Source organism: Hibiscus syriacus, unplaced genomic scaffold, assembly GCF_006381635.1.
Source record: "Hibiscus syriacus cultivar Baekdansim isolate YM2019G1 unplaced genomic scaffold, ASM638163v2 tig00111769_pilon, whole genome shotgun sequence".
Lineage (NCBI taxonomy): Eukaryota > Viridiplantae > Streptophyta > Magnoliopsida > Malvales > Malvaceae > Hibiscus > Hibiscus syriacus.
The window spans coordinates 2,972,551-3,000,070 of record NW_024063172.1 but is presented as its reverse complement, the minus strand read 5'-3'; the positions used below and the strand labels follow the sequence as shown (position 1 = coordinate 3,000,070).

Genomic DNA, 27,520 nt, shown 5'->3' with positions numbered 1-27,520 from the left:
GACGCCTTAAAATGCATGTTGCCCTTATTTAAAATGCGGAAATTCGTGAAAGAAAAACCCACTCAGATCTCCCAAAACACCCCCACCAACCATTTCCTCAATAATGGCGGCCTTTTCGTTTTTGCCCTCCGCCCATATTGCAGCTAAAGCTAAGCTTCATTTCATCAAAGCCTCCACTTCCGACGTACCCAAAACATCTCCTCCGCCGCCGCCGTCAACGAAGCCCACCACAACGTCCGGGAAGAAGCTCGTCTCCACAACGCTGCCGCCGTATCCACCAACCACCCTCGCTTCACCGCAAAGTACGTCCCTTTCACCACCATCTCCGATCCTTCCTCCTCCGATGAATCCTACTCCCTCGACGAGATCGTCTACCGATCCCAATCGGGCTCCCTCCTCGACGTGCAGCACGACATGTCCTCCCTCAAGCACTTCGACGGAGCTTACTGGAGGAATCTCTTCAACTCCCGCGTCGGAAAGACCACGTGGCCGTACGGGTCCCGTGTCTGGTCCAAGAAAGAATGGGTCTTACCCGAAATCGACGATGATGACATCGTCTCTGCTTTTGAAGGCAACTCTAACCTCTTCTGGGCTGAAAGGTACGGCAAACAGTTCTTAGGGATGAGCGATTTGTGGGTTAAACATTGTGAGATTAGCCATACGGGTAGCTTTAAAGATCTGGGCATGACGGTTTTAGTTAGTCAAGTTAATCAATTGAGGAAAATAAATAAACCCATTGTTGGAGTTGGCTGTGCTTCTACAGGGGATACCTCGGCTGCTTTATCTGCTTATTGTGCAGCTGCTGGGATCCCTTCTATTGTGTTTTTACCTGCTAATAAGATCTCCATTGCTCAACTTGTTCAACCCATTGCCAACGGTGCGTTTGTTTTGAGTATTGATACCGATTTTGATGGATGTATGGAGTTGATCAGGGAAGTAACGGCCGAGTTGCCGATTTATTTGGCGAATTCCCTCAACAGTTTGCGGCTCGAAGGACAGAAGACGGCTGCCATCGAGATCTTACAGCAGTTCGATTGGGGCGTTCCGGATTGGGTGATTGTTCCCGGTGGAAATCTTGGGAATATTTATGCTTTTTACAAAGGGTTTTCAATGTGCTGAGAGTTGGGACTTGTTGATAAGATTCCTAGGTTGGTTTGTGCATAAGCTGCGAATGCGAATCCGTTGTATCTGTAATTTAAGTCTGGTTGGAAGGATTTTAGCCCGGTGAAAGCGAAAACAACGTTTGCCTCTGCTATCCAGATCGGTGATCCGGTTTCCATTGATAGAGCGGTGTATGCTTTGAAGAATTCAAACGGGATTGTCGAGGAAGTTACGGAGGAAGAGTTAATGGATGCCATGGCAGAAGCTGATTCTACTGGAATGTTTACTTGCCCACATACAGGAGTGGCATTGACAGCATTGAATAAGCTGAGGAAAAGTGAGGTTATTGGTCATACTGATAGAACAGTGGTGGTGAGCACAGCCCATGGATTGAAATTTACACAGAGTAAGATCGATTATCACTCGAAGGGCAACAAGGACATGGCCTGTCGATTGGCGAACCCTCCGGTTCAAGTACGAGCTGATTTTGGGTCAGTAATGGATGTTTTGAAGAAGTATTTATTAAGTAAAGCTCATTAAGCCGATCAGTGAAGCCTCCGGTGCAAGTAAATGCAGATTTCGGGTCAGTAATGGAGGTTTCGAATAAATATTCATTAAGCCCGTTATTATAAACATGGTTAGATTCGCTCATGTCGTGGTTTTGTCATTGTTGTTGTTGTTGTCATTTCAATGTGTATTTGTTTGCGAACTTATTAGAGCGTTCTTGTTAGGGTTGTAGCTTTGAAGAGAAGACATGTCCATTTTGAAGGGAGGTATTTACCATTTGAATTTAATGACAGTTTACTTGGATAACTTTTTTCCGAATTCATATGTATATATATATATATATCATTAATGCATTAAATATACATATTTTCAACAGCTTTTTAGATTATGCAATTAACAATTTGTTCCAACGTTTGTTGTTAGGAATGACAATTGGGTGGGATGTGTTTCCATCTATTTATTAGCCATTGATAATGTAAATAATTAAATATTTTGCAAAAACAACTATTTAAACCCATGAATACGACTAAGAATAACACTATATTTAACTATTTAGGTTGCTCGATGAAGTATCTAAAAAATATTGTTTAATAAAAGAATAAAGGACAACCAAAATCCAAAATAGAGAGAAAAAAAAAGACACATTATATGATAGGGTGTTTTTAAACAAAACGAAAAAAAAGTGACATTTTTTAAGACTATTACAATCATAAAACACCAAAAATCGCCTATAAAAATTTGAAGAAATACATACATGATAATCCAACTTCTGAAAAAAAAATGATATCCTGTAATCCAACTGTAAGGTCTCTGACTTTGAAAATGAAACAAATCAACTAATGATTGAAGATTATAGAAAAAAACAAAGAAATTTCCAGGGGGAAAATAGTAGCCTTTAGAGTTTTGCTTCTTACACAGTGCTTGGGCCTGGATCAAGGCCAAGATTAGACCTTCCTTTGACTGAGTTTATCTTCTCCAGCTTCAAACCAGCCCTGAACCTTGCAATGAAATTATCAGCTTTGGTATTCACATCTGGGCTTGGACAAAACAATGTGCCTGCTACGGTCGATTCTCCGCCGTCCACGTCACCGGTTTTATTCCCATCCGATGGGCTTGCTTCACGGCTCAATGGGTCATCCAAATCTGGTGACCCGCTTCGAGAGCTGTTGATGCTTTTCAATCTGACGAAATCACCGTGTACTTCGAACTTCCACGCCGGCATGTTAAATGGTGGAGGCGGCGGTGGCGGAGGGATTGAATTGAAAGGTGATTCATTGCCACTTTCGATGTTTTCCTCCACATTGTGGACGTTTCTTATATTGACTGGCAATGGGGGTTTCTTGATCCTTACGGGTGGTTTATTGGGTTCTCTTCTCGACGCACGCGCCTCCAGTGATGGTGGTGGCGGTGGAGGTGGAGGGATTGTGTGATGATGCCTTCTGCCTTTGTTTTTCTTGGAAGAAAAGATGTTATAAAATGACGGTAGTGGTGGTGGAGGCGGCGGCGGCGGAGGTGATGGCGGTGGATATAAAGGAAGCGTTGCGAGGTTAAAGAATTCATCAAGGTTTTCCACGCTTCTTTGCCTTTGGTGCTTCTTTTTTCTTCTAAGCGAAGTTAATAATTCTTTAGTCACCCCGCCCCTCTTTTTCTCACTCTTCTTACTTCTCTTCTCCGATTCAGCTATTGGAGGCGGTGGTGATGGAAGAGAATGCTTGGTTTTCAACTCACTGTACACAACTTCCTTACGTTCGCCTCTCTCTCTAGGTGGAACATCTTCATAAGTCCGCTTAGGTTTCCTTCTAACAACCTTAGGAGGCTGCGGCGGATCCGACGGTTCTGTTTCTGCTACTACAGGTGGCGGAACTGCAGTTGGCTGCGGCGGCGACGTAATACGAACAGTATCAACAGCTATATCCTTTGAATTACTAGAGTAAACTTGTTGTTCTTCATCACGCTCTCGCCTCGACCTACTCCGGTAATTATACAGCCCAGTATCATCATAAAATCTCCACCGATCATCACCGTTTACCACCCAAGCGGATTCCTGGCGCAGATCCGGATACGAGTTGCTATTCCTCATCCTCCGCAAAGAATTATACGCCGTCCGATCTGATGGCGGCGATGGACCATAATACCATTGATCCGAAGTAGCCGGGTTCGATCTTCGGCCACGATCATCGTCATCGACAACAACATGTTTCGGCGTCGAAGAGAATTTGTAATCTCCGTAAGACCTCGGCGTCTCATTGGTATCGCTGCCGCCGTTGTTTTTGCTCAGAAAAGCGCAGATTACGGCGAAGATCACGAGGACTAAGTTGAGGGAATCCCATGATTTTTTAACGACTTGGGGCTTGAATATCTTGGAAGTGAAGGACAGAAACGAAGGGACGATGACGAAGATAAAAGCGAAAGCAACGGCTAACAATAAGATGACGAGGATACCGGTGTTGAAGAAGAGATATTGACGGCGGCGAAGACGGCCGTTTTCGGTGGTTTGGAGCCAAAATGGGGTTACATTTTCATCGAAATCCTCCATTTTGAGAGATTTTAAGGATTATTTTGGCAAACTTTTGTTTTCTCGCTTGCTTGTGTGTGATTCTTGCCTTTTGGTTTTGGGTTATGCTTTTGTTTATTTCTTTTGCTTATATAAATAAATTAGTGGATGAAGTAGTTGACAAGACATGCTAATCATTTTATTATTTTATTTTTGAATTGGAAAATTCAAGTCTTGTTAACAATGTTACGTTGCTATTTTTTTATTAATAAATTAAATTTCAAAAATGTCATTAAAATATTTTACTATTAATATTATATTTTACTATTATATTTACAAATAAAGCAAACTAAAATAAAAGGATCACTCATCGTAATGAATCTTTTAAAAAAATTATTTTAATTAATTAATTAATAAATTAAATATTAATAATTAAAAAGTATCTTATTGATATTGATATCGATAGAGGATGCCTTCACATGTAACATGTCCTGTCCTTGTAAGAATGACAGCCTAAAGCAAAGAACAAAGTGTGTTCCTCACTTGCAATTAACTTTAGCCTTAATTAGCCACACTACTTACCTTTTCATCTTTCTTTACTACCTTTTTATTACTAATTTTTTTTAATATAACTTTTCGAGGTAGGATGTGTGTGTATTAATTTTTAGTATAGCCTTGATTATCCACTTATATTTCTTTGTAGTGGGTACATGCAAATTGCAAAGCAGCCCACTATGTTAAACCTGAACACGTTAACTAAAGTCATGAAATTAAATAACATGGTTCAAGTTTACTACTCCAACCAAATAATCTGATATTCCATTATAAAATAAAGTACATTGTGTAGTCTACAAATCAAGGGGCCATTGTAAAAATGGTCACGTTTTAATTTAGTTTGAAAAAAAATTAAAAAAGCAAAGTGGGAAACACAAGAGTCAAATGTAGATGTGGCAGCGTATGACAACTAATGTTACCAAAACTATATGAATTAAAGATTTGAATTTTGAGAGTGACGTGTTTGCATAAGTTTTAATTAAGGAAAACGACAATGGACAAACAGCAATGGCAGCCCATGAAAAGCTTTCACAATTTGTAGCCAAAACGCGTTATCCATTTTGTTAGGGTCCTTTCCCCCACTTTCCAAGCTTTTATGTGTTTTCTTTTTTCTTTCTCTAGAATAAAATAATCAAGAAAAATATAATTATACGTTAGTTTAACGGAATAATAAATATTTAAATTATACGTTAGTTTAACGGAATAATAAATATTTAAATTATAATTTTTTTAAACTTTTATAAATTTAATTCTTTTAAAGTATATACTTTACTTTTCGTTTTAATTTCATCGTTAATGTTTGTAAAAAGAATTTGTTATCTTATAATTGCATGACATATTTATTTTTTAAATTTTAAAGAACTTAAAATTCTTAATTTTCTAAAAATCTTATCCGTAAATCTCATATATCATTGTCGAATTCTCACATGGACGTGCAATAGTGACTGATTATTGTTTCTTCAAAAGAGTGGTGAGTTAAGAAAAAAGACACAAACAAAGATTTGATGGCACTTATCAACGTTCACAAAAAAGGGTGTGACAAAGGGTTTCGAAAGACGTCGAGAGGTGAGAGATTGATAACGAGGGATACACATGTTGACACACACACATGATACTACAAAATGTCATGATTTATGGTTCGTAAAATAAATAACAAAATTTTAAGTAACTCAAGATCATGTCAAAAGTGTAGAGTCACAAGAAATTTTTGATTGTCTGATTTCACATTGAATGTCCTCAACATACGAGACAAACAATACGAGTTGAATATCCTCAACATACGAGACAAGCAATACGAGATGAATGTCCAGACAAACAATATGAATCAAATGTGGACACACGCCTATAAAGAATGCAATGAGGTAAAATCTTGTTTACATGTTATATTCTTATATTCGTATTTAAATACATGCCAAATCGAAAACAAGATTTTAAAAGAGAAATGTTTGTTGATAATTGATACAAAGTGTAGGTTGCTCATGCTGTGATGTAAAGAGATGTAACCAAGAGATGGGGCGTTGGAGTGATGGTGGCATTATCGTGTTCGATACGATGGATTGTTGTCCCAATTAATTCAAAGTTGCTATATCATCAGCTTCAACTAGAGGAGCATAGGAATTTAGCAAATAAATTCTGATAATTGACATATTAATTGCTGTCAAACTCATGACCCTACCTTAATCAAATTGAATTCAGCATCCGACAACTTGCATCACATAAAATTAATTAATTCACTTATAACTCAGTGAAGAATAAAGCTGATATCTTTATCTGTATTTACCATCAAACTATTAACTTTTATATATAAATATCTAAATCCAATTACTTCCTAATAAAGTTGTTGACCTACCCTTTCTTTGTTCCTGGTGAGTGGAGACCACCAGCTACCCTAGATTCTCAAATCACCATTATATTCAATAACATCTACACCATGGCCCTATCCCAGGATCACAATCACGGCAAAACAATGACCCCCCCTCCCCCACAATAATTTAGCATTAACGAGTTTCCGCGAAACTCGATGATCGATTCTCGTATCCTAAAAACACTAGTTGAAGCAACTTAATGAATCAGAAATGCAGCTACATTTCTTCTAAAAGCAGGAAAAGGTAATTCATATTCCTCAGGGATTTCAAATATGTTATGTCATATATCAGTAATTGCATATTTTCATTGTGATTGTAACTATTTCACAAGACTCCCTGTTTTGTACAAGCCTAGAGGGGACTATACATCATTGACAACTGAACTCTCAAAGATTCTTGAGGTTCCTAACATGTTCTAGCTTCTTTCCCACTTTTTTTTAGCCCCATTACAGGTTTAATACTCTTGTCTCACCTTTTGTTTAAGGAAGCACCATAAGTAGCTGCAAATATACAGACTGCAGCCGCGACAACTAGAAGACGAGAACTGATATTGTGATTATTACAGCAATTGTACATATCAGTGCCTGCCAAAAGTAACGATCATAATTACAAATCAAATATAAATGGCATATAATGGGGATGCACATCCTTCGTTACCGTAACACTGCAAGTTCAATGAGAGAATTTTTGCAATTTCTTGAATTACATTTTGGATTTTATCATTTCACCAAGTGTTCAGAAATTGACACGAATAAGGGTCCTGACAGTATTTCAAGGAAACTCAAATTTCTAAGTTCGTACTTACAGCTATTGCGGAGGCAGCAAGTCCAGCCCTCTCCCTGGGATCTCTTTGATAGTAGTTTCTGAAGTAGAGAATGGTAGCATAGTACCACATTAATGGGAAAACAAATCCTAGCAGTAGACTGCAAAACAAAGAAAAGAAAGAGCAGATATGTCAGTTCAGGAGTCCACAAAACAATTGGATGAGTAGGATGACTGAAGGCAAAAGAACTCACGAAAACCATCCTATTCCACAGCCAAAGCAAGGAAGAGGTTTATCATACATTCCCAGACATGGGTCTTCATTGTCTCTAATAAGTTCATATCCACTGTTTTTGTGTTCCACTGATTCTGTTGAATGCCCTAATTCACCAAATGAAAACAATTAGGACGGACATATCACACACAAGCTATACTCAAAGAGGCTAAATTGAACACATTCATTGGCCAAACAGAGATGTCAGTAAGAAACATAGCAAATATCATGGCTTGAACTTCAAGTTAGAGTGAATTGAAGAAGTGAAACCATTTTGATCCTGAACAGATATTCAAGATTTCAAGCTATAATAAAAGCTCCAATATTGGGTAACCATCAGTGCTCCTATTAACAAACTCATATGCATGCAATAAACAGGTTCACAAGATTGCATGAGCAGGACAATAACTTTTTATGATGCATGATCACCAATCCAATTGTTTAATCTTAGAAAGCATGATATTGTTGTGCTCTTATTAACTGTTATATGCATGAAAAAAGCTGTAAAAGGAATAAGACCAGTACTCTGGTCCATGTATTCAGAAAATCCAAGTCTAACAGTCGGTGGCCTCTGCTACTTCACTCTGCCTTTGAAGGACCTGATCTGTTGTTAACAGAGTAAGGAACTACAATATTAGCAGCTACAAAAATAATTAGAAAGGTTTCATTACAAGAAAAATTCTAAATCTCTGATACTGAATGCTGCTTTTGACCTATGAACCTGCTAATACCTGGTTCTAACTCCCCAAAAGAAGAATGCTATAAAAACAAAGTTTCATGAAAAATTGAACCAACCCATCACCCTTTTACTTAAAAGAAGTTGCAGCAACATATGAAATGCACCAATTAAGAATAAAATTAATCATGTATAAAGACGGTGAATAAAACTATGTTCTCCTTGTTCAAAAGCAAAAAATTTGAGGTGGTAACAATCAATTTAACTGAAAGAAGCTAAATTGAAAACATATATTGTCACAATGGAGATGTTTTATGACCCAGGAGCAGCCAATGCCAACTCAGCACACACATCAACCATTGCCAAGTCAACAGCAGCCAGCAGGTGGTGAGGAAGATACACGTGAGAAGAGGCATCCCAAGGCCTTGTTGGTTATGGTAGCTTGCTGTTAAAGGCGGTATAGAATAGAAGGAAATCATGAAAAAGTTGTTACAATCTGTTACCCTCTCCCTATTTCTAATTCTCTCTTCTATTCTTCTCCCCTATTTTCCCCTTATCTTCTCTACAGCTGTAATTTTCTTGTTCTTCAATAAAATCCAACTTGAGTATTTGAGTTCAAGGCATTGATTATTTAATTTCATTACAAGATGTCAATATGAAACACAACAGACGTTCACGATTTAAACTTGAAGTTAGGGTGAGATGCAGAACCGAAACTATTTTGAACCTGACACGCATCCTCAAGGTTTAATGTAAGCTGCAATATTGTTTAGCTAACCGTGCTCATAAATTGGTTAACATTCAGATGCATGCAATAAACGGGTTCATAATATTGCATGACCAAGACAATAACTTTTATGATATATGTCCACAGATCCAACTGTTACATCTCTTGAAATCATGAATAACTTTTGTTAGATGCTCCTTTGAAAAGTAGGAATGGAAAATACTTGACTAAACGTAAATTGCTGTTTCATGCAGTAGATTTCATATTTTGTTGAATTTCACAATTTAGTACAAATAAAATAGACTACTGAGATTTTTAACCTTCAAGTATCAAAGTAAATAAGCTTCTGATTTGCAACTCAAGGGCCAAAGTACTTAAGGGATATGGTCCGGATTAGCAAATATTAGTGATGTAGAACCCAATACCAGAGAAAACCCCAAATCCCCAAGCTTAGCCAATCGGCAAGAAAGCATGTTTTTAATGTAAACAGAAAGAAAGATATTTTATCCTACATTATCCTACACCTCTAAACAATCATTGACTAACAACAATAATCAGATAATTTTGCCCCAAGTCACCTCTAATCAATTTATAATTAGAAACAACTATAATTGGACGGCTCCCTACCACACCCCTATATAACTTGTACTAATAACATAAATAATGGGACGATAGAAAGAATCACTAAACCACGTAAAGTGAAGACTCACAGCCAAAAATATTTAAACTCATATCTACATCCAAAGTATACTTGAAGAAATCTCTGAAGTAAAGTTTTATTTAGAGTAACATCTCTAACAAAATATAAAATTCCTTTAAATAATAAAAGCCCTACGCTAAACTAAACACTTACAGTCCTACTTGAAAGTTGATTAATTTGTGAATGAGCATACCTAACACAAAAAAACAGAGACGGCATAGCTCGGTGAATGATAAAATATTACAGCTAATAAGGATTTTTTGGCAAAACACTGAACAGTTATATGTAGATGGAAGGGGGGGGGGGGGGAAATACGATTAGCACCTTGATCCATGCATGTATCCAACTCTAACTTTAGTCGTTGGCTTCAGCTCCTCTCTCTGTCATGAAGAAGAGAAGACCGAACCATATTAGCAGCTACAATAGCCATTTGAAAGGATTCATTTCATAAAGATGCTCATATCCCGGTACTGATTATTGAATTTTAACTATAATACTGCTAATACATGGTTCTAATCCACTAAAAGAAGAATATCACAAAACCAAATTTCAAGAAAAACTCAACCAATCCATCACCTATGGAATATTCAATAAACTGAACTCTCCGTTAAAAGCAAAGAATGAAAGAGGAATTTAATTTGGTAAAATCAATTTTATTTTATCAACACTGACCTTAGAAAAGAATCGTGGAATCCCTCAAAATAACGCCCCATTAACCAATAATCCCACCAAAGCTCAAGCCTTAGTTTCTATAAAAACTTAAATCCCAAAACCCTAAAAGGCCCGCCAAGATACATGGCAAAACAATCATTCTACACTTAGTGATTTGGCAATGAAAATATATAAAAATCAGAGCAAATCCATTACAAAACAGTAAAGTGTTGCAAGAAAAAAGAGGAGTAGTGAAACTTGCTTACCTGTGTACCAAAGCGAGAGAGTGAGGAGAAGAAACGTAATTTTACAGAAGAGAAAAAGCAAAGCAAAGCAAAGCAAATCAAAGTGAGGTTGACAAGTAATTTTCTTTGCATTTATCAGTGGGTCTTTATTGATCTTTCCTCGTTAATTAGTTAAATGAAAAATAGATGCTAAAAACAATAATATATATATATATATATATATATATATATATATATATATATATATATATATATATATAAAAGAAAATAATTTCAGTGGCCGAAAATATTTTATAATATACGATTTTAATTAATTTTTTTTAATTTGTGAAAATGACCATCAAATTTATAACGCGAACTCCAATTTCGCAACTCAATTTTAAAATTCGCAACTCTAATTTCTTTTCTGCAATACGAATATGTAAATCGCAACGCGAATTTATAATTCGCAACGCAGAAGTCAAATTCGCAAAGCGCGTTTATTTTCGCAAGGTGAATTTTATTTTCGAATTCGAAACACAATATTAATTTCGTAATACAAATGTAAACAGTATAATCGCAACTCATAACCTAAAACCCTAAATCACAACTCAGTCTCACTTCCATCTCTCACTCTCTACAGCGACATCCATCCCCATCTCCGACGACATCCGTCCATATATCCGACGACCCCCCTCTATCTTCATCTCTCAGATCCACCCTCACAACCATTCACGACCACAAATTAAAAATCAACCACCGATGGTTAGTTTTTTTAATTATTTTTATTTTGAAAATTTTGTATTAATATTAGATTTTTCATATTTAAATTGATGATAAATTTACTGGTAATTTTAATATATAGATTAACCATTTCACTTAGATTGCTTAGTAAATTCATTCGGTTACTGCCAATACTGCTAAACTATTTAGTCTTTAACCCTATGAAGTTAGTATTTGTCTTTTGGTTGAAGTAATGCAATTCATTCAAGTTCAATTTGCAGAATAATAGTTTTTGAAATTTAAATTCGCAACAAGAAAATCACGTTCATTTTCGCATTTCGAATTTAAGTTTGAAAAACTACTATTCTTCTGCAAATTGAAACTTGAATGAATTACATTACTTCAACCAAAAAACAAATACATATACTAACTTCACAGTGTTGCGAATTTAAGTTTCAAAAATAAACTACTATTATTTATATTGTCCTTGAACTTGCACTAAACCTATATGTTGTCCATTTAAATATTTATATAATTGCTTACTTCTGAAATGTTATCTGGTGCATTTTGTGAACTATGATAGAATAATGACTTGGGTGAATACAGTGCTAGTTTGAAACATATTTGACTATATTTTCCCTGTTTAATATCATGTCTGTTTATAGTGTATAATTTGTAGTTTTTGGTATATCTAACTTGGTATGTTTATTGTTTTTGTTAGGAATTTTTTTAGGCTTCATTGACTTTAAGGAATAAATTAAGTATAGCCACTACAATTGCGTCGACACTTACACTTGTACAAAGAAATTTGTTTGAGAAAACTTGTTTCGGGCCATGGCTGAAAGTACAACATCCAGGTGGAGATGTTATGTTGACCCATTTGTTTTTTCAGACCATGACTAACGATCTACCTGAGAGGATACAACGTTGTGATGAAGAGATATGGTTTAATTTTCCACCGGCGTATACTTGTTTTGGGCGGGAGGAGTTTTGCTTAATCACTGGTCTACGTTTCGGACGACATGATGAAATAGGTCAGTACACTAGTCATATCGCCTGCCTATCATGGTTATTTTGGGTTTTTTCTGAGCTGGCAAAGGCGAAGCCAAGTTTACACGTCGACGATTTGAAAAGATTACTTCTTAAAGATGGTTTTACTCGGATGGATGACCTTGATGTTCCGAGTATGCCTTTTATTACTTTTGAATGCCGACTTTTTAGGCAAAGAGGGCAGACAACCTATTTCTGAGTATTTAATATTATTGGTAGAGGATCTAGATGCATGGAACGGGTTTCCATGAGGTTCATATCTATGGAAAGCTACCTGAAAAAAGTTATCGTCTGCCTTTGAGAACCGTCGTAGTTTGCATGGCCATGGTTCCAAATACACTTTGGTAGGCTTTATTTGGGCCTTTAAGGTAAGAATTTCTATATAATGTTTTCAAAATTATAATTAATTATTTAACAATTACTAAAATTAATGTTTGTGTATTATTGTTTGTAGATTTGGATATTTGAGGCTTTTCTCAGCATGTGGACATATGCCATCAAAAAGTCAAATGATATTCCTAGAGCTATTACCTGGAAGAGGATCTGGTTGTTGAATTGGGAAGATTTACTACCATATACGACGATGAATGATGTAAGTTAACACAAATACTACCAAATATAAACAAGTTATTACTAGTAGACGTTTGACTTTGTTTTAGCTTTTATATTGTTAGGAGGCAAACTATCCATTACAGAGGCTGACACCCATAGAGGCTGAGCTTGCCACTGATTGGTGGTAAACTAGTAAGCGTTTTTTTTATGGGATGGATGATGAGCACCCCTACTTCGAGAGCCATCACCTGATCGAGCCGATTCTACAGCTCGAAATTGAGAGCCATCACCTGATCGGGTCGATTATACACCTCCACACCGAGAGCCATCACCTATTCCATCACATCATCGAGCCTCTTCTCCACCATCACCTCATGATAGGCGACCGACAAAGATGCCACGACACTTATCTTCCTGTTCTCCACCTCCACAGGATGAGTTAGGGGAGTTACGTGATGAGGTTAGTGCTTTGCGTGACGAGGTCGGTACTTTACGTGATGACAATGGTGCATGGCATGATGAGGTACGGTCTTTACGTGGTGAGGTAGATGTTTTACGCGATGACAATGATGCTCTACGTGGTGAGGTATCTACTTTACGTGATGAGGTAGCCGCTTTAAGTGATATTGTTTTATAGTTGCAGAATGAGGTTCATACTCTACGCAATGAGGTAAATTTATTTAATAATATACTAAAAATGCAAATAACCTTTTTTCGACATTATTTATTTATTTATTTACTGATTTATGTATTAATTTAATTTTAGCGACCCGATAAGATAAATGCTTTACGTCGGATTTTTCTTGCACGACGGGGTTCACGCATCAGACGTCGTGCACGTGCCATTACGTCTCTTTTCACCCCAATAGTTCCAAGAATGCGTAAGAAGAAGCCCGATTCATCTGTCATCGTTCAAGAGGCCACTCCTATCGTTCAAGAGGCCCCTCCCATCGTTCAAGAGGCCCCTCTCATCGTTCAAGAGGCCCCTCCCACTGTTCAAGAGCTCGATTCACATGACATACTATGTCGACATATTGATAAACCCCCTCTCGTGCCCGGTATGATGGATCAGAGTTGGTTTTCTTATCAATTACCGGCCAGTACCATTCCTCAGCAGGAGAAGAGAACACTACCAGACACAATTATGGATAATACCCTTTGGGCTAAGACCGCAATTGATTTTTATCTATATGAGCGGAGCCAGGGGTGCTACGCTGACATATGCAAAATCGACGATAATATGCATTTGTTTCTTGAGCGGTCTTGGTGGGGTGTTTTATTAGGGGTTGAAGAGAATGCCTATTTCGAATGGGGGGTAAATCTTATATTCTTCTTATATTGCACTTTGATTATTTTTTTTTTAAATTTATTAAATTCACTAATATATGTATTTTTTTATAAAACAACATATTGATGCATGGGTGTCACGTCTTCTGATTATAAGGAAATTGAAGAAAATAAAAAAGACACGATGAACTATTATGCCTTCGTCTTTTCACGCAACTCACTTGAAGGATCAGAGAGACGCTTCATATGCGTTGGGTAATGGAAAAGCTATCCTTTATCCTGCGTGGTGGGAGGTCGATAAGTGTAGTATTTATTTTTGCATATTTAAAAGTGTTCATAAATTTTATTTGATGTGTGCAATTGAATTATTATTTATGATTGTAGGTGTTTATCCCTGTTATGAAACGTCGTCATTGGCTTCTCTTCGTGCTTCAGCTCCCATCCCTGAAGGCGATAGTATATGACAACATGTTGAATTATATACCATTGTCTGATTTGAAAGATAGTATTTGTAGGGGATGAAGCGCTCATTTGGCTAAATACTTGGATGCGATTGATTATTGGACTAATTCAGGAAATAAGAAGCCAAATAAGTTAAAAATTACAATGATGAGAGATGAGACAGCGCCACAACAAACAGCGGGAGCCAGAGGGGATTGTAGTCCTCTTGTATGCATGTGCTTGGAACGAATGACGACAGGAGGTAAACAGTTTCTACCTCTCACAAATAGAGATAGAGGTGCAGTAGGGTTGTGGTTTCGACATTTTATGGCTAGAGAGATATATGTTAGACGTTGCCTACCTACATCTGTGTGTTGAAAGTGTGCATAAACAACCATGTGTTATTAGTAAGTTTAAGCAAGTGTTGTTAACATATATACTCTTTGTTGGTTTGAAAATGTTTGGTTAAGTACCTATAATTCAATAATTTGATGTTTGTTGGTTTTAGATGTGTAGAAAATCTCATGGCCATAACGTTTATGCAGGTTAATCCTGAAGTGAGCTGTGTAAAATTGATGTATTTGGATGTAAGCTCCCTATTGTTAGGAGCATTTGGATGTACTGTCTGGGGCTAATTGTATCAATGTGTTGTCAAGTGTAAATAAGAATTGTTTTTTGTTTAATTGATTTGTTGTTTAATTTCAATCTATATTATGTTGAAGGCAAAAAAGACCTGTTGACAGTACACTTTCGCAACAATCGCAACGCGAATTTGACTTTCGCGTTGCGAATTCAAGGAAAACACCTTCAAAAATATAACAAAAAATAATCTGATAAGTGATAACAACTGAACAGATCATAGAAATGTTCAAACTAAAGTTACTAATGTATGTCTAACTGAAAATGTATGCATTCACACATAAATTACACATAATACAATGTTTGCATTTAAAAATCACCTAAGTTAATAAGCCCCAAAAGGTGAAGCCGGTTGTGATAGTGATTTTGATTACGATTTTGATTTCCTTTTGCTTGGCACCATATGAGCTTTGGATTTTGATGAGGATCCATATTTTGGTAGAATAAAAGATGATTGTGATGGCACTGGTGATCCACAGGTCAACCTTGTATATCCACTTTCCTTGCACCGACTACATGTCGATATCATCTTCTCTTCACCCTTAGACGGTATACGATCATGATTTTTTGGTCGGCCAGGTAGCATACTGTCCATGACTGGTGGCAAAACTGTTTGTAAGTCATCTGGTATGTCCCACTCAGAATGATGTAGAATAAGGTAGACAATCTCGGCATAAGTCTATCGATATATTTCTGTAGTATAACAATCCATAGCGTATGCGTTTGAATAATCTTTGTTTAGATGAAGAATAACTTTTATAACATGGCCACACGGATAACCAGATGTTTGCCATTTCATACAACTACATGTCTTTGCATTTAGATCGACAAGTCCATTTAAGTTATTATCCAATACTTCAATCAAAGTGTTTGAACATGGTTCAACTCTCCATGACGTTGACTTCACAACATGTTTCGTTATCTTTTTTTCAGTCCATAGTGTAACACGCCGTTCCAATGTTCCTGTAAATTTAAATAAATAATACTTAGTAAAATATATTAAATATAATAAGTTACAAATTTAAAGAAATAATACCTACATGGTTTCTTTTCTTGTAGTACCACTGTTGAATAGAGGCTCGAAAAACTCTATTAACATAGTAATGGGTAATTTTCGGGAATGACGACTTAGAGCGTTGATTGATTCTGCACTATTAGACATCATGAAACCATATCTTGCTCCAAGTTGATGTACTCTTAACCATCTTTCAAACCCGACATCTTCTAGTGTTTGAGCACATTGAGGCAAAACAAGTCTTAAACAATTTATATGCTTATTAAAATCCACTTCTCGATAAGATTTTACAGCCTTCCAATATGTCAATTTGTTATTTTTTATACCAGCAGACCTTGATTTTAGATTTATGTACAAATGAACACCATAAAGTCCATGAAAAGCATATGGGAAACACCTTCTAACAGCGTTGTCAATTGAGTTTGCCCTATCGGATATGATTGTCAGATTGGTAATAAGACCTATGCAATCCCTAAGATACTCCATAAACCATGTCCATGAATCAGAGGTTTTAGATTTGCCAACCCCGTAAGCTATTGGCAGTATCACATTATTATCATCAATGGCTACTGCTAATAAGTTTACTCCAAGGTATCAACCTTTCAAATGTGCTCCGTCAACTATAATAACTGGGCGCATGCAAGTAATAAACGAACGAATCTATAAAATAATATACACAAGAAATATTATCATTTAAATGTGAAATGCATGTAACTAACAAAAAATGAGTCAACAAAATTATATTGATTTACTAACCGCAACACCAATGGCGATAAACAACAACTCAAAGCGTCAATCTCTATCTGTTTTGATATGAGTTACCAACCCATGATTTTTCAGCTTTAAATTATGACAATAAGCCGACAGTTGGGCAAACAATGCTTCTGGCGACTCCCTCAATAATTCCAAGGCATAACATTTGGCTCTCCAAGCTTGAGAATATGAGATACTAATATTGAACCGAGCATACATATCAGTCATAATTTCACGTCCCTGATATACCCTATCATTCAAAAACATTAACTCAACCAGAAAACTACCCAACACCTTTTTGTTTGCATGTCTATGGTGAGGGAAAACTTGGGTTCTTGAACATGTATGTTTATCAATAAAAGTCCTAACTTGAAACATTTTGCAATCTTTTATCCTCTTTGCAATCATACACCATGTACAGTTTTTGTCAATCATACACTTTGTTTCAAAACGATCTTTGCTTGATTTATTAACTTTTAGTTGATAATCATCTTCCACACATTTCGTATACAAAGCTATCTTCATGTTTTTATTTGTATCAAAACAATCATCTTTCTTGATACGAATAACTTTTATGTAACAATCAACTGATATCTTTACCAACTCTTCTTTCGGTATCTGAAGTAATTCTGCCATATTCCAGTTATACTCCTGTTGCATTTTCTTCTTTTTCTTTTCTTCGGGGACTTCTTATTCTTCAGGGTTATATGAATTACAGAATGGATGTTCAATATGTTCATTTACAGTCGTAACTTCCTCCTCATTATCATCAACAATATCTTCCTCGACAGTGGATGTTTCATCATCAAAATTCGGGTATTGACCAATGTCAAAATCATTACACGCAGAGTTTATTTCTTCTTCTGAAACATCATCAAAATCCGAGTATTTAACAAGATCAAAGTCCGGGTATTGACCAAGATCAAATTTCGAATACTAACTAGTACTCACAATTTTTTTTGTTGGCTCATCATCGTCTAACTAATCAATACGAAAACCGGAATTTGGTGTTGAAAGTTGATTGGGGTTTGGATTAGGGAAAGGTTGTGGGTTTTGAGTTTGTGTTTGATATTGTTTTTGGTATTGGAAATGTGGTGAAACAAAATTTTCTTGGTGATGAAATTGTGGTGGAATCATTAAATTTTGAGGTTGATAACAACGTTGTACATTGTGAGCACCATAAACTGGGGTTGAAGAACTTAGTTGATTACTACCCTCTACTGACCCAATTTCACTACTTATAGGTTCAACAACATACAATGTAACATCATCTTCTTGCGAAACACTAATGTAAGCAATAAATCGTTCAACATCTTCATTGTCGGTTAAAAAATAAACTTTACATTTTCTCTGATAAGATAACCTAAATCCACTTAGATGCTCTAAATTCAATTTCTTTGCAACACGTAACATTAGAGTTTCATAAGTTAGTTTTTTTAATGACAGTTTTAGTTGAAGATTCATGGGTAAAGGCATATAATGTAAAATACCATGAACATTCTCCCATGACCCTTCAAAACACAAATCTATCCAAACATGATCAACATTAGATGATTTCATTATACAAATTGTAAATTAATTTACTAAACAAACGAGCTATAAACTAGATATCATCACTAACTTAGAGAAAAACATACCTTTATTAAGTTGATAGTTGATAGTTGATAATTTGGGAGAGAAATCATTGAAAAATTATATAGAAATAAAATTATGTAAAAAAAATTAGAGATGGGGAAGGATGTCGTTGGATATAGGAACAGATGTCGCCGGAGAGAGTGATAGATGGAGATGTAATGAGTTGCGATTTAGGGATTTAGGTTATGAGTTGCTGGTACGTAGTTTATATACCCAAAAAATTTGTGTTGCGAAAATAAAAGCTGTTGCGAAATTAAAATTCGTGTTGCGAATTCGAAAATCGAGTTAAGAAAACAAAATTCGTATTGCGATTTAGAAAATTTTGTTGCGAAAAGAAAACTTGGGTTGCGAAAAAGAAATTCGCGTTGCGAATTCAGAAATCGAGTTGCGAATTTCGAAAATCACGTTGCGAGAAAGAAATTCGCGTTTCGATTGCAGAAACTGAGTTGCGAAATTGGAGTTCACGTTGCGAATTTGTTGGTCATTTTCGCAAATCCAAAAAAAATTAGTTAAAATCGTATATTATAAAATATTTTCGACCACTAAAATTATTTTATATATATATATATATATATATATATATATTCTTAAACTTTTTATAAATATCATCTTTTTTAATTGATGAATGTCTTGAATATTCTTTTCATAATTGATTAAGATGGTTGTAGATGCGATCAATAATCATAAGGAAAAATTTATTAGTCTCTTGATTACTCTTTTACAATGACAACACTATGAATAGTCTCTTTGAGGAGGGACACGTGTCTCCCTCTGAAAAGTCATAAACCCACCCACACCAATATTATTTTTGGTGGGCAAACGATTGTTATTATTTTTGGTTTTAGATGAATTTAAATATGATAGTAGAGTGCTAATCAAGTAATTTTGGTGGGCAAACGATTGTTATTATTTTTTATGATTCTAGACTCGAACATTCGTATGTAGAGATACGAGTATCTATTGTAAAGTAATTAAGATTTTTTGAATAAATATTATTTTATATATTTATCTTATATCTAAAAGAAGTATGATTAGAGATGAATTCAAGAAAAATATTAATTGGTTAAATAATACTTTGAGAGATTATTGGGTTATATTATTAAATATGATTATGAATCTAATTAAGTTTATATAAATCTAAAATTGTATTATTGAGACTAATAATACAATTTTAGCTTTTGAAAATTTATTAAGAAAAGCAAGTGTTGCTGAACCGGCTTCCCGGTTCAACCCACAAATATGTTATATAAAAAGTCAAAGCACATGACCTACGTAGAATTCTTCATTCTGTTTGCAACATCGAAAGTTGCCTCTCCGTTTTCTCGCATAAAACCAAACCCTAACTTGAACCAAACACCTATGGCTCATAACGGCCGCTCCGACCCTGAATCGGAACCAAACACCCGCCTCTACAATCCATACCAAGACCTGAACCTCCAGGTTCCCATAAACAACCTTTACAAGCTCCCAACCTCCCCGGAGTTCCTCTTCGCCGAGGAATCCCTCCACCAGCGCCGTTCCTGGGGCGAAAATCTGACCTTTTATACCGGATCAGCTTATTTAGGCGGCTCTGTATCCGGCGCAGCCGTCGGGCTTTTCTCGGCTCTCAGGAATTTCGAGCAAGGCGATACTTTGAAACTCAAGATCAATCGGATCTTGAATAGTTCGGGTCATGCGGGTCGATCATGGGGGAATAGAATCGGTATTGTGGGCTTGATTTATGCGGGGATGGAAAGTGGGGTCGTGGCGGTGACTGACCGTGATGATGTCTGGAGTAGCGTGGCGGCGGGTCTTGCAACTGGAGCTGTTTGTCGGGCTGCAAGAGGGGTGAGGTCTGCTGCGGTTGCCGGTGCGCTTGGCGGGTTGGCAGCTGGAGCCGCGGTTGCCGGGAAGCAAGTCTTGAAGAGATATGTCCCAATTTAAAAAACGAAAAAGAAAAGCTGAAATCTTCTCTTCTGTGACTTTATATTTCGTTAAATCAAAAATTTTGATGGTGGTAGGATAAATATTGGGAAAAATATTGATATTAGGTTTTGAAGAAATTAAAATTGATATCGAGTGTCTGACGTTTAATGATTTTCTTAAGTTTTCTTAAGTTTCTTTGTTCGAGATTAAAAGATCGGTATTCGATCAAACATGTGTTTTCTCTTTGTTCATTTCTACTTAATTGTGATAAATGGTAATTAGGAATTTCTTATGTTAGTTGATTATGTTCTTTGTCACTGGACTCTCTAATTTTTCATTTACTTTGTCTGATAACACACATATTCGGACTTCGGAATGATCTCCAAGCATATTGACACACTTTAAAAATGATTGAGACATATACTTGTATGCAACACTCGTCCGTCATCTGGGTAATTTTATGTATTGTTGGTTATATGCTTGTTGTGGTAGGGGCAAAGATTCCATATTAGTAACTTTTCTTAGATGTTCTTGTATACATGAAACCCTTTTTAGGCATGATTGAAGGTGAAACTTTGTAGAAATTAAGAAAGAAATGAAATGTGAGTGGAACTAGTTGAAGAACACCAAGTTAATGATTGATATTCGACTATCAGCCGAACATAATTTGAGTTCCTTATTGCATTTTATGTGCTGTAACTTCATAGCTGGATGTGATGTTGTGTATGGGTTACAATTGTCATGTTTTCTGCCTTGTTTCTCAGTCGGTAATGGTCAAAAGTGAGGATCCCATCCCATGCATGTTGTCCCAATTTTGTCAAAGCATACGTGCGTAGGCATTGCAACTTAGCTTCTGATAACAAAAGTGTCTCAAACCTCTCTAGGCAATTTGCATTTGATCAGGCATACACTTTGTGCACCTAGGCACAATGCATAAACAAATCGGGCCTGATTGAAGTTCTTTTTAATTTATTTTAGTTGATCTTTCTTCATTAATTGTACTTTTTACTAGTAAGAAAGGGATAATATCAAACTCTCTACTTCTCAATAATTGAGTCTTCGACAACACACATTAATTCAATATTTGATCGTTTGACAGCATACATCGACTATACACACATATGGACACATGCAAAATGTACGTGTATATATTGCACGTCTTGTATCTTAGTTCATACAAAGATTTTAGTGGTTGTGCCCTGATTGTGTATTAAACCCTCGACACTTTGGTGCCCCTTTGCTTTTCCTACTCCAAGGGTCAGGTGCTCAAGGTTGGTTGTGCATGTCAAAGTTTGTGGTACTGTGTTTAAACAACCTAGGAACTGCATGAGCTTTGGTTTGTTTTAGGGTTTAAAGTCTAGTAATTAAAACAAATATTAAGGAGTGAAATTCCTTTCAAGTTAATTTAGTAGTTATGTTTGTTTATGCATTTATTATACATTTTCCAGAACTGTTTGATTATTTGCAGCAAACTCAACCCACCTGTGTGATATTAGTTTTGGTATCTGGTCTTGTGGTGAGTGTCCGATATGAGTATATTTTCAGTGTCTTTAAACTGAGTTGACATAAGTTTTGATACATGAACTCGTGATGAAGGTCAAATATGAATATATTTTTCCCCGCTACAACTTGATGGAAAATTTGTATGGAAAAGTATGGCGTCGATTACTTGTAAGGCATAATCATGGCAACCCTTGGTCAGTGTTATAGACCTTATGTTGCCATTTAAACTCACAAATTATTGTGTCATATCAGGACATCAAGAATAAAAACAGGGATTAAGTCGGGGAAGTTTCGAAGTTTAAGAGGTAATGTGGATAGAAGAAAGTGTTATGGGATTAAGTTGGAAAAACTTGGCCAGGTTAGGGACAGAACGTTAGGTATCCCTATTTAATCCTTTACAAGGATTCTTCTTTCTTGTGAAACCCACATTCAAAAGAAATTTGTATTTAGATCACAATTAAAAAATTATTCATCCGCCGCACATAAAATGATAAATAATTTGTATATAGATTTATTAATCTTGTATTTATGGTATGAGAGATCATTTCTTTTATGAAATAGATCAATATCTTTTTTCAAGAGTTTGATTGTATTCAGTCAGGGAACGGATTGCTTTCTTAGTGTTTCCAGAAAATGAATTAATCATTTTTATAACGGATTGATCCTTTAGTTATTGTAATTATACGGATTAATCTTTATGAGAACCAAACTGATTTTTCGCTTTAAACCTAGAAAACATAACTTCTACAAGCAAAAACCATCTCAATTAATTTTAAAAAATTAAAATAAATTTTCCAAGTTAGTAAAATATAAAAACTTTTAACAACATATATTTTTTTTAAATTAAAGGCCTCATTAAAAATTCCTTCTACCAACGTGATGTTGGGATCCTATAAGGGGAAAAGAGTACCCATGAATCCATGAATCCATTGATCATATAGGAAACATATCGTTCGTTACATCCGGTATGATAAACTCTAGCTAATCCGAGTCAAAATATTAAGACACATTGGATCGTAGAGTTGTCGTAGCAAGCGTATGCGCCACTGCGTTCGCTGTATGATTTATATACACAACAGAACAATGGGAAAAATTAGTACATTTAGCACGAATCGGCCCCATGGGAACTCCAAGCGTGGAAACATCCGCATCGACCCTATTGAATTTGTTAACCACGACCGAGGAATTGAGCTAAAAAATGACAGATGACCACTCTTTCTCAACTATTAAATTAACTGTTGCGGCGAGACCAAAGACTTCCGCAAGGACTGCATCAAAGCAACCAAAAAAGGTAGCGGCTATCTAGCCCGCCAAGAACTACGCCGTGGGAATACGGGCAACCACCCCAATCACTACTCGTCGGGTAGTAGGATCATAAGAACCATTCGCATTTATATTTACGGTGCCATCAGGCGGGAGCGACCAATGCTCCAAGTCGGCATGCCGAGAACGCTGATCACCGTTAGCTCAATAAGCTGCCAGAAACTCGTTCTGGAGAAGACAATCATTGCCTACCAAGATCCAAGAAGGCTGTACTCTACCTTCATGGACTACTGAGTTCCTCCCATTCCAGATATTCCAGAGAATCATCAATAATCCTGCAAAATTCTCCAGACCAAGTGTAATAAGGGAAAATTCCAACCATAGAAAAGCAGAATCACAATTATCATTAATAAGCATACCTGGGATATCAGCGAGTTGAAGTACCTCCCGAGCAACGATGCAATTCCGCATAACATGTAAAGTAGTTTTCACAATGTTCTAGCAACTGGGATACATTCCATCTCCGATTCCAACTACTCGCACACGTGCACCAACCAAGAGAGCATTATGGGCCAATCGCCAGGCGAAGATGCGGACCTTGGGTAAAACCTTCAGCTTGGCCATAGTATTCTAAAGTTTTGTCACCTTTGGTTGAGTGCGAGTCGAGTGTTGGAGCCACCAATAAGCTGACCGAACCGAGTAAAATCCAGAGTCATAATTTCCCCAGACGAGACAATCCTCTACACAAGATGCAATTAGAACCTGAAGAATCGCCTCGATATCTCATGCATCAAAGAAATTTGTTACCTTGTCTCTATCCCATTGTGGTTGATCCCTAAGCATGAAATCTCCACAGCGTAGGGTGGACTCCTCATTGTTGGTGTAGGTACCTGTAAAAGAGACCCGTTTGGTGCCACCCAAATTGGCCTTAAACACCGCTGTAAAGCTATTACACCCAACCCACCAATAGAACGCACTAGACAAAGCCTGTATTATCCTAGAAAAGCCTTTCCATGCATAAGAGCTTCTATCGCCCACTTTAGCATTAAAGATATCCCCATTATGATAGTACTTAGCACGTAATACTAGGGGCAAACAGCATGTTCGGAGCTTGAATAAGCAGCCAAATCTACTTCCCAAGCATAGCTAAATTGAAAGAACGAAGGTTACGGAAACCCCAATCCCCCCACGCTTAGGTGTGCAGATAGTATGCCATGCTAGAAGTGGCCAACCTCGTTCGAAATTTTTTCCAGTCCACCAAAAACATCGCATGATCCTAGTGATTTCATTTAATAGGTGTTTTGGCAACATATAACACGACATAGCGTACTAAGGTAAAGTTTGGGCCACTGCCTTAAGGAATATCTCCCTACCCCCATAGGAGAGCAAACATTTATTCCACCCAGTAACCCTAGTCAATGCCTTGTCGCGAAGGTAACTGAATGTTCGGGTCTTACTCTTCCCAATGTATAGAGGCAGACCAAGGTAATGTCCAAGCAAATCAACCACCTAATAGCCAAATATATTTGACATCTGCACTCTATGTTCATCAATAGTAGTCGGGCTAAAATAGATGACTGATTTGGATAAATTAATCCGTTGGCCTGTTGATTCAGTATACACACCTAGTAACTCCTTGACACAATTGGCTTCAGCAACCGAATTTTTGAGAAAAACTAAACTATAATCAACAAACAATAGATGGAAGACGCGGGGTCCATTTCGGGAAGCATGAATTCCCTTGATAGCACCTGTAGTTTGGGCATTGTGGAACAAAGCCAACAAGCCTTGCGTTATAAATAAAAACAAAAAGACGATAAAGTGTCCCCTTGCCGCAAACCTTACTTGGTATAATCTGTGCTGTAAGTCCTCCATTAACTCGGGTAACAAAATGTTGGGAAATAAATGAGTAGCAAGTAATTTCCCTATAACCAGGTTAGTGAGAATGCGAAATAAAAGCGGAAAAATAATACCCGAAATTGATAACGGAGTTCAGCCAATTTCGCTTACGTCTCCGGACTGCTGCAGATCTTTTACTAAGAGAGAAAATTTACAGGTGTTTACAAAACACTCATTACTCAAAAGAAAGCTCTCTAGTATTGAAAGAAAGAAAATGATTTTGGGATGATTTTGAAGCTAAATGGGTTAGGGTATTTATAGTTGAAGCTTAAGGACTAATTTTATAAATATCCTAAAGTATAATGACTAATTGTATGATTTTACCCGTTTCAAAATTAAGCAATTGCTGCATCGAAATTTGACAATATATGTGCACTTTCGGTACAGCCCCCCTTTTTGACTGTGTATCCCCCTTTTCTTGACTTTTCATTTATTAACTTTCAACAATCTCTTACTTGAAGACTGGTTTTAATCTGTCTTCACACCTCGATCAATGCAACAGTATTTCTGGTCCTGTTATTCTAGCATGCCAACTGAAGCTTAACACAATTTCAGTTTGTCCGTAGTCACCGTCTTTGTCAACGTGTCTGCAGGATTTTGAGCTCCACTGATCTTTTCAAGTTTCAAAATCCTATCTTCCAGAAGAGACCGGATAAAATGATATCTCAATTGTATGTGCTTCGTTCTGGAATGAAAAGACGGATTCTTTGCTAGATGTATAGCACTTTGACTGTCGCAATACAAAACATTGTTATCTTGTTTCTTGCCTAACTCTTCCAAGAAACTTTGGAGCCAAACCATCTCCTTGCTGGCTTCTATAACAGCGACATATTTTGTTTTAGTTGTGGAGAGAGCAACTATCTTCTGTAGTTTAGAAACCCGACTCACTGCAGTACCTTCCTGAGTATAGACATACCCTGTAGTGCTCTTTCTGATGTCAACATTTCCGGCTAAGTCAGCATCTACATAGCCTGTCAAAATCGTATCTCCACCTTTGAAACAAAGTGTTTTGTTTGTAGTACCTCGCAGATATCTGAGGATCTATTTGACAGCTTCCAGTGTATCTTGCCTGGATTATTCATGTATCTACTAACAGCTCCCACTGCATGAGCAATATCTGGTCTGGTACAAACCATGGCATACATCAGACTTCCAATTGCTGAGGCATACGTCACCTTCACCATGTGTGCACGTTCTTCCTCCGTCTTTGGTGACTGTTCTTTGGAAAGTCTGAAATGAACGCCTAAAGGTGTACTTACTGGTTTAGCATCTTGCATGTTGAACCTGGAGAGTACTTTGTTGATGTACTCAGCCTGTGATAACATCAAAGTCCGTGACTTTGTGTCTCTCTTGATCCTCATCCCAAGAATCTGCTTTGCAGCGCCAAGATCCCTCATAGCAAACTTCTTTGACAATTCTTGCTTCAAGTGTATAATCTCTTGCATGTCTGACCCTGCAACGAGCATGTCATCAACGTACAACAATAAAATAATGAAGCTATTGTCGAACCTCTTGATGTAGCAACAATGATCTGCTTGGCATATGGTAAAACCACTGCTACTCATGAAACTATCGAACTTCTTGTACCACTGTTTAGGAGCTTGTTTTAAACCATACAAGCTCTTCTTCAACATGCATACTAGGTTTTTCTTGCTTGCCTTTATGAAGCCTTCTAGCTACCTCATATAGATTTCTTCCTCCAAATCACCATGAAGGAAAACTGTCTTTACATCTAACTGCTCAAGATGTAAATTCTCTGCAGCTACAATTTGCAACACCAGTATGATTGTAGACAATTTTACGACTAGAGAGAAAATTTCATTGTAGTCAATACCTTCTTTCTGCTGAAAACATTTGACAACCAATCTCGCTTTGTAGCGTTTGCTCCCATTGTGCTCTTCTTTGATCCTGTAAATCCACTTGTTGTGGAGCGCTTTCTTGCCTGGTGGTAATTCAGCTAATTCCCATGTCTGATTTGACAAAAGCGAGTCCATCTCATCTTTCATGGAAGACTCCCACTTGACTGAATCCTCCACTTGCATTGCTTCATCATAGCACTCTGGTTCACCATTGTCAGTCAGCAACAAGTAGTGCAAAGAAGGAGAATACCGTTGGGTTGGTTTAGGAATTCTGGAAGAGCGTCTCAGTTCTGGTGTGCCTGGTTCTTCTTGAACTGCTTCAGGATTGATCTGAACATCATTTCCAGAAATCTCCTCAAACTCGGCAAATTCCTTTGTTTCAGCTTCAGTATTGGAGCTACTTGATTCTACAATTGATCTGTCTTTGTACATCACATTCTCATTGAAAATGACATCTCTG

At 36.8% G+C, this 27,520-nt stretch overlaps 3 protein-coding genes and 1 pseudogene across 5 annotated transcripts; 2 read left to right on the top strand and 2 right to left on the bottom strand.

The window, feature by feature from the left end:
• Nucleotides 1-42: 42 nt before the first annotated feature.
• LOC120169411 lies at nucleotides 43-23,517 on the top strand (annotated as a pseudogene).
• Nucleotides 2,507-4,199, bottom strand: LOC120169412 (formin-like protein 20). The gene is made up of 2 exons (XM_039177547.1): nucleotides 3,286-4,199; nucleotides 2,507-3,132 (listed from the first exon to the last, which is right to left on the bottom strand). The coding sequence occupies exons 1-2, from the start codon at nucleotides 4,142-4,144 to the stop codon at nucleotides 2,519-2,521; spliced, it is 1,473 nt and encodes a 490-aa protein (XP_039033478.1). The 5' UTR covers nucleotides 4,145-4,199; the 3' UTR covers nucleotides 2,507-2,518.
• On the bottom strand, nucleotides 6,723-10,672 carry LOC120169417 (60S ribosomal protein L18a-like protein). Of its 3 annotated transcripts, none has more exons than XM_039177555.1 (6): nucleotides 10,579-10,672; nucleotides 9,977-10,041; nucleotides 8,084-8,162; nucleotides 7,539-7,665; nucleotides 7,328-7,445; nucleotides 6,723-7,106 (listed from the first exon to the last, which is right to left on the bottom strand). In XM_039177555.1, exons 3-6 carry the CDS (start codon nucleotides 8,091-8,093, stop codon nucleotides 7,053-7,055), a joined length of 309 nt encoding a protein of 102 aa, XP_039033486.1. In that variant the 5' UTR covers nucleotides 8,094-8,162; nucleotides 9,977-10,041; nucleotides 10,579-10,672; the 3' UTR covers nucleotides 6,723-7,052. The 3 variants fall into 3 exon arrangements, with proteins under 3 accessions (XP_039033486.1, XP_039033485.1, XP_039033487.1); XM_039177554.1 differs by having other exon boundaries at nucleotides 9,986-10,041; XM_039177556.1 differs by having other exon boundaries at nucleotides 8,084-8,157; nucleotides 9,986-10,041.
• On the top strand, nucleotides 19,910-20,643 carry LOC120169416 (mitochondrial import inner membrane translocase subunit TIM23-2-like). Its single transcript, XM_039177553.1, has one exon. It carries the CDS (start codon nucleotides 19,991-19,993, stop codon nucleotides 20,552-20,554), a length of 564 nt encoding a protein of 187 aa, XP_039033484.1. The 5' UTR covers nucleotides 19,910-19,990; the 3' UTR covers nucleotides 20,555-20,643.
• Nucleotides 23,518-27,520: the final 4,003 nt, after the last annotated feature.